We start from the raw sequence: 7,786 nt of genomic DNA, 5'->3' as shown, positions 1-7,786 counted from the left end.
ACTACAAGTCCCAGCATGCAGCGCAGCCCTTCCAGGCCTTCCCAGCCCCCCTGGGCTCTTCCACGCTTGCATCTCCCATAGGGCTCCGGGCCTGGTAGCCTGTGCGCGCTGACGTAGATGCGTATGCGGCGTACTCTTCGCGCCTCTTCCCCCGCCTACTGGGTTGCCGAAGTCCGGCGGCGGGAGGTGGAAAGCGGTGTTATCGTTTTTTTTTTTTTTTTTTTTTCTCTTTGGCGGCAGTTTGGCTTTTTAAGAAGCTTCTGTGGTTTAAAAGCCAGGGAGAATCTGGAAAGGGGCCGTCACTCTTAGCCCTCTTTTCCTCCGAGTTTGCGTCTCCGTGGGCCAAGATGGACAAAGTTTGTGCTGTCTTCGGAGGCTCTAGAGGCATTGGGAGGGCAGTGGCCCAGTTAATGGCCCAAAAAGGCTACCGACTGGCCATCATCGCCAGAAATCTGGAAGTGGCCAAAGCCGCCGCCGGTGAGCTCGGCGGTAGGTACCGAAATGGAGTTGCCCAGGTTGTGTGGCTGCAGTCCGAGAGCCGAAAGTTGCCTCGTTTGTAAAACGAGAGGGTCTGGCGTTTACGGCTCTGCGGGTTAGCAGTTTAGCTCCCCACGTCCAGGAGTACCCCGTCTTGAGTGTGGACACCTGTTTGGGCAGAGAATCCTCAACACCCGGTTTCCCGCAGTGTCTCCTCCCACACCGCCTGTCGCTAGGGGCTGAACACTTGGGGTTTTCTTTGAGATTTAGCGGTCCTTTGAGGCCCTACTAATTAAGCACCCACCCCCCTGAGTCTAGGGCTAACCGTGCTGCGTTGTTTTGTTTTGGTGTCTGGAAGGAGGGAGACACACAACAGTTAATTTTTTATGCAGGGTAAAGGGTACCCTCGTGCCACGAAGTCCCGGGCGCCACTGGGAGACAGGGCTGGGCGGAAAGGAGTTGAGGCAGGAAGGGTAGGCATGTCAAGCCTGAAAGCCTCGCTGTAGTTTTTGCGGCGCTGTAGTCTTGCTGCAGGCTGTGGTTTTGTTTTGTTCGGTTCGGTTTTGTTTTGTTCTGTTTTTAGGTTGCGGGCTGTGTTTTATAGACAAACTCTTTTGAATACTAGCCGGTTTTGAGATGAACTTTTTTTGGCTCTCCTACATCCGTAGCCACTTAATAGGTTATTACATTGTTTTGGTGGCTTTTACAATTGGAAAATTGACTCAGATTCCTTTTTATTGCATTTAAAATCCAATGTTTTGGTTTATTAATAATGGATTAGTAATTGTTTTGCATTATTTTGCAACTATAAGCAACTATAAACAATTACTATAAGTAATTGTTTTGCATTATTTTGCAACTATAAGCAACTATAAACAATTACTATAAGTAATTGTTTTGCATTATTTTGCAACTATAAGGGAGAATTAGGATGAACGAAAGATGCCAGGATGCTGCAATTTAGTTAGTAGGAGGCACGAATGCACTTCGTTCACTATCTGGGAGGCATTGGGAAGAGGCCTGGGGATGAACCTGGAGGCTGTTACTTTAACGTTACTATTGGTTACTATTGGTTTACTCTAATTGTGCACTTGGGTTGGGAAAATATTAGATTCTTTTTAGAGAGGAGATTAGATTCTTTTTAGAGGGGGGGGAACCCCGTAAGTTACAGAACAGGCAGGATTTCAGTGAATGCTTCTTGCTACTCATATTTACTGTGTCACAAAGGAGTGAGAAAGTGATTTTCCTAATGGTGTCATCCCAAGCCATTAGTATTTGCTGGAATAGATTAAAAATGTTGGTTGAGCTTCTTAGGGTTATTGTGAACCCAACAAGTTTTCAGATGAAAGCCAACAGTGGGTCACAGAGGATGCTTTTGGGCGTTTTACTTCTTTGAATTTGTGTTCCAACACCTAAAAGGTGTAACTTCCCAGAAAGCTTACTGCTTCCAAGGACCTGAGGGTATAATTTTAGCGTTGACCACTACTAGGTGAGGTCAGCCAGAAAATAAGCAATTGTTTAGTTTTTTAAAAACTCCATTTTAGAGTATTACAATTATGTATTATTGAATGGAAAATGCTTTCTTTGACATGTATTCTTTTGGTATTTAAACATCTTTAAAAAGTGAGCATTTAAAAAAGGGGAAGTAACAGTTGTTTTTGGTAAAAAGTTTGTGTGTATGTTTTTTAGTTTTGACTTTTTTTTTTATAGCTTCCTGCTTTGTAGTGGGGAGACTTGAATAATAGTTACTGTAATATATGTGCCATAGTTAAAAAAAAAAAAAGTGGAAGACCCCTGGGTTTTATTCTCAGGACCAGGGAACCCATTTAACAAAAACGTAATGGAATTAGACATAAATTTCGAAAAAGAAATAAAAAAAACAAACACTGTTGAATTGGATAGCATGGGGTCGCCATCAAAGCCAGAAATATTATAGGAATTTTACAAAGCCTTATGAATACAAAAAGGCCCTCCTTCCATTTTTTTTTTCCTGATTAAAAAAACATTTTTAGGATTTAATTCTTTACTTCTCCTTGTTCCCCATCTTTATTTCTCTTTGTTTCCCATCTTTACTTCTCCTTGTTCCCCATCCACCCTCATCCCAGTTTTATTGGACTGAACTCCTTGAGAGGAGGAATCCATGACATAATCATCTTTTATCTCTAGATTGTAATAATCACAGGCTTAGGTCATAGTAGATGCTCAACAAATGTGTATTGAATAATTTTTAAATTGAGATTATAATTTATAAGTAATGCTAATTTAACTTTGTTCTATAGGAGATCATTTAGCGTTTAGCTGTGATGTTGCCAAAGAACGTGATGTTCAAAATACATTTGAAGAGATGGAAAAAAATTTAGGTCGAGTTAATTTTTTGGTAAACGCAGCTGGAATTAACAGGTTGGTCCCAAATTTAAGTACATTTCCTGTATGGTTTTTTTTTTTTCCCCCCTAGTATGTCTTTGATTGGTATGAGTAAATATATTAACTTGCTTTACTTGTAACTGGAAGAAAATATGTATTTTTTATACATTCTTTTCTTTTATGTTGAGATACCAATAAGGGTATAGTTTGATCAATTTTAACATTGCAGTCACACCCATATTGAACTATAGATCTTTTCCAGCATTCTAGAAGGCTCCCTTCAGTTTCTTCCCAGCTAATACTATGTTACAGGTAACCACTATTCTGACTTCTGTCACCATTGTATAAGTTCATGAACTTAATGGTATTAAAGTAGATATTTTCTTTTTAAAGGTGAATTTAGGATAATATTTAGAATAGTATATTTTCTTGCTAAACAGAGCTTACTATAATGGCAGTTGCTTAGTTCATTCAAGCTATTTTGGTTATATGGCATTACTTTTAGTAGTTAGGAATATTTGCTTCTGAACCCTACTTCTAGGTCTATCTTTTCTCATTTATCAGTTGTTATGTCAATTCCCTTCAAATATGGATTAAAATGGGACTCTGTAGGTATTCTAGCTCACATATATTCCTAATACTCTACTTTCAGTTAAAGTGTTATACATTTTTGACTTTTTAAATTGGTTTTATCCCATTTTTAATTTATATGCTACTGTTTTTTAAATTGTATTTATTTGTTTTTTGTAGGGATAGCCTTTTAGTAAGAACAAAAACTGAAGATATGATATCTCAGCTTCATACTAACCTCTTGGGTTCCATGCTGACTTGTAAAGTTGCCTTGAAGACTATGATTCAACAGCAGAGAGGGTCTATTGTTAATGTAGGTGAGTCTTAACCTGTGAAATTAGACTTATCTCATAGTACCATAAAAATATTTAATTGACTAATTTGGAGTTTATTCATGTGTGAAACTTGGATGAAATGGGTCTTTTTACAATTTATGGAAAGAAGGACTTGATTAACCAATTAGTGGGTAAATTAGGAACCACAAATTCATTCTTGTAATGCTGAAGCAGATGTGAATTGAATGACACCACCAGGTATTCGAAAATATGATCTATGACAAAAGGTGCCTGGCTTCATTGTCCAGAAGCCATGTCAAGTGGCAGCCACTGTTTAGATCCAGTTGATTATTCCTACACACAGATCTGGTCTCAGTTTTGCCAGCCATTTGACTTTTTAAGAGAAAGTGATTTTCATGTAAAACCTGATTTTTAAAATATGGATAAAGAATTGAAAAATTTTGGGTAGTGGGGACTAAAAAAATGATCTCTACAGCAGTTGCATGTGTCACTAATAAATCTAGTACAGAGGTTTAGGAGGAAGTTTTCTTAGGGGAATAAGCTTTTCAGTTTTTTAGAATGAATGTAAGTAACCCCTAGTCTTCAGTTCATCTGACCCATGGGGCAGGTAGACCATGTAGTATGTGCTTGTAGACCTTAAAATGCAAAATGACTTACAGTTCTATTCCAGTTTGGTAATTTGAAAATAGCGGCATATCATCTGCCTTTTAATTTTAAGTGATAATATCTTAAAAAGCCACATAAGGGGAATCCTGCTCTGTTAAAGTAAATGATCCTATTTTTAATATAGGAAATGGCTTTCCAAGCCAAAATGTATGGTTTTTCTCTTTTGAAAATGAGAAAAGAATACTGTGCTAATTAGAATTAGAACATTTTTGACATTTACCCTTAAAAATGTAAGGAATGAATTTTCTTAAAAAAGATCAGTAAATGATTAAAAAGTAAAAGATGAGTCGACCTTTGCCTCCTAACACAGCCAGGTAATGATTTTGGATTCTCAGAAGCTGGTGTACTGGCCTCTATACACCGCCTGATGTATAAAACTCTAAAATATCCCTTTTTAGATACATTTAAAAAACGTACATCAGTCCTTTGTGTATTTGCAGAACTTTTAGAATTGTGCTAAAAGTAAATAAAAATAATTAAAAATCAGGGAATCTTTTTACAGAAATGACTAAACTGCTAGTAAGTTCATTGATTAGTTCAGAAGTTTAACAGTTATTGACTAGATGGACAATAGTGTGTGGTATAAACCAAAGCTTCCTATTTGGCCTTTCTCCCATGCCTATATTTTTCTTTCTTTTTTGTTTCTCTGGATTTCTCTTTCTCCTGGATACCCCTTTTTCTGTCTGTGTTTCCTCTGTCTGGTGTTTCTCTCTCTGTGCTTCACAGTTCTCTTGCTTTGTCATTCCCTGGCATTGAATATATAAGGCAGATATTTTAATTTTGAGCTTGTTGATTATAATATATATAAAAGTGTTTGGTTTGGTTTTTTTTTTTCCTAAAATAAAATTACTTTTTCAAAGATTTTGTGAAGTTCTTGATTAATTTTTATATTGTAAGTACAGGTCACTCGTGCAGAAAATCACTTCCCTGTTTCTGTTTTGCAAGAATAAATATTTGCATTCAGTTGATAGTTAAATTATAAATTATTTCATATTCATATAAATGAGACCACCCAAGAATCTTTAGTAGTCAGTACAAGTTACGATACATCATTGAAGATAACTAAATTGCAGTTTTACAAAAAGTTTATAATTGAACCTTTGTTATTTTAGATTGATGGTAGTTCAGATTTAGTGAGATTTATCTTCAGATGAATTATTTTTTAGATGGAAATGAATACCTCCTCATCTTTGTGTTGTAGAACCATAAACTTAATCAGCCTTTATCTGATTTTTTGTGGTTCTAACCTCTTCCTACTGGCACCTTTTATAAATACTATAGGACTTCACCATGTCTGACCTACTCACAGATGAGAGTGGGTTTCTTTCACTTGATGGATCAGTTCTCAAGCCCCTTCCTGACATTTGAGGTTTTACATAAGCTTCTTTCAGAACCTGTTTTCTGTTTGTATCTGGAGAAGACTTAAACCCTAAGTCTTACTACTCAAATGACGGTAGTTAGAATTCCTAATTTTCTCAAAGGGCAAGGTAAACTGGTTTGTACCTTTTTTGTTTACTCTAAATTATCTAAATATTGAAATAACCCATTAATTGGTTTGAATTTGCTTTTGTTTTATTTTTTTCTAGGAAGTATTATTGGTTTAAAAGGCAATTCTGGCCAGTCTGTGTACAGTGCAGGTAAAGGAGGACTAGTTGGATTTTCACGCGCTCTTGCTAAAGAAGTAGCAAGAAAGAAAATTAGAGTGAATGTAGTTGCACCAGGTCAGTGAAAACTTTTTTCTTTTTTTAAAAATTGGAGTATAGTTGACATACAATATTATGTTGTTTCAGGTATATAATATAGTGATTCAGAAAATTACATTATTATGAAATGTTTACCATGAGAGATGTAACTACCATCTGTCACTATACAAAGTTATTAAAATATTACTATGTCCCCTGTGCTGTACTTTCCGTCCCTGTGACTTATTTTATTTTATAATTGGAAACTTGTACCTTTTAATCCTCTTCACCTATTTTGCTTGTCCCTCCAACCGTCTCTCTTCTGGCAACCATCAATTCTCTGTATTTATGAATCTGTTTCTGTTTTTTTTTTTGTTTTGTTTTGTTTTTTTTGGTTCGTTTTGTTTTTAAGATTCCATGTATAAGTCCTATCATGTTATTTGTCTTTTTCTCCCTCTTACTCACTTAGCATAATACCCTCTAGATCCATCCATGTTGTTGTCAATGGCAAGATTTCCTTCTCTTTTATGGTTGAGTAATATTCCACTGTGTGTATATATCACATCTCTTTATCCATTCATGTATCATGGATGTTCATTTAGGTTGTTTCCATTTCTTGGCTATTATAAATAATACTGTATTAAACATGGGGGGGCATATATGTAATGAATTAGTATTCTTCTCTCTGTAGATACCTAGAAGTAGAATTACTAGGTTGTATGATATTTCTATTTTTAAGTTATGGAGGATCCTCTGTACTGTTTTCCATAGTGGCTGCGCCAGTTTGTGTTCCCACCAGTGATGCCCAAGGGTTTCCTTTTCTTCAGATTCTTGCCAACCCTTGTTATATTTTGTCTTTTAAATACTAGTCCTTCTGACAGGTCTAAGGGGCTATTTCATTGTTGTTTTAATTTGTACTTCCTTGATGATTATTGATGTTGAGTATCTTTTTACGTGTCTGTTGGCCATCTCTATGTCTTCTTTGGAAAAATGGTGATTCAGGTCTTCTGCCCATTTTTTAATGGGATTATTTGGGTTTTTTTGTTGAGTTGTATACGTTCTTTTATACTTTGGATATGAACTCCTTATTGGATATATCATTTGTAAATATCTTCTCCCATTCAATAGATTGCCTTTGGTTTTGTTGATTCCCTCCCCCACCCCCGGACAAAAGCTTTTTAGTTTGATGTAATCCGAATAGTTTATTTTTGCTTTTGGTTTCCTTGCCTGAGGAAATAGATACAGAAAAATATTTCTAAGACTAATGTCCAGGGTATTACTGCCTATGTTTTCTTTTAGGAGTTTTGTGGTTTCAGATATCACATGTACATCTTTAATCTATTTTTAGTTTATTTTTATGTTTGATATAAGAAAATGAGCCAGTTTCATTATTTTGCTGTTCGGTTTTTTTAAACACCACTTATTGAAGAGAGTGTCTTTTCTTCATTGTATATTCTTGTCACCTTTGTCATAGATTAATTGACCATGTAAAAGTGGGTTTATTTCTGGGCTCTTCATTCTGTTCCATTGATATGTGTGTCTGTTTTTGTGCCAGTACCATACTCCTTTGATTACTGTAGCTTTATAATGTGACTTCTGGGATTTTGATGCCTCCAGCTTTGTTCTTCTTCAAGATTTTCTTGGCCAGGGGTGCCTGGCTGGCTCAGTTGATAGAGTATGTGACTCTTGATCATGGGGTCATGAGCTCAGGCTCCACACTGGGTGCAGAGA

General features: G+C 36.4%; 1 protein-coding gene across 4 annotated transcripts in view; it reads left to right on the top strand.

Annotated features, from left to right (window-relative positions):
* The first annotated feature begins 224 nt into the window (after window positions 1-224).
* The window catches only part of CBR4 (carbonyl reductase 4), a 68,109-nt gene continuing 60,547 nt past the window's right edge, over window positions 225-7,786 (top strand). For all 4 annotated transcript variants that reach the window (XM_032855460.1, XM_032855461.1, XM_032855462.1 and 1 more), the window contains exons 1-4: window positions 225-489; window positions 2,757-2,877; window positions 3,592-3,728; window positions 5,960-6,094. In XM_032855460.1, the coding sequence (XP_032711351.1) occupies window positions 348-489; window positions 2,757-2,877; window positions 3,592-3,728; window positions 5,960-6,094 (535 nt within the window). In that variant the 5' untranslated portion in view covers window positions 225-347. The remainder of the gene's footprint in view (window positions 490-2,756; window positions 2,878-3,591; window positions 3,729-5,959; window positions 6,095-7,786) is intronic.

This window comes from Lontra canadensis, unplaced genomic scaffold (assembly GCF_010015895.1).
Source record: "Lontra canadensis isolate GAN:19392208 unplaced genomic scaffold, GSC_riverotter_1.0 scaffold10, whole genome shotgun sequence".
In the NCBI taxonomy this organism is placed as follows: domain Eukaryota; kingdom Metazoa; phylum Chordata; class Mammalia; order Carnivora; family Mustelidae; genus Lontra; species Lontra canadensis.
This window is presented reverse-complemented; position numbering and strand designations above follow the sequence as displayed.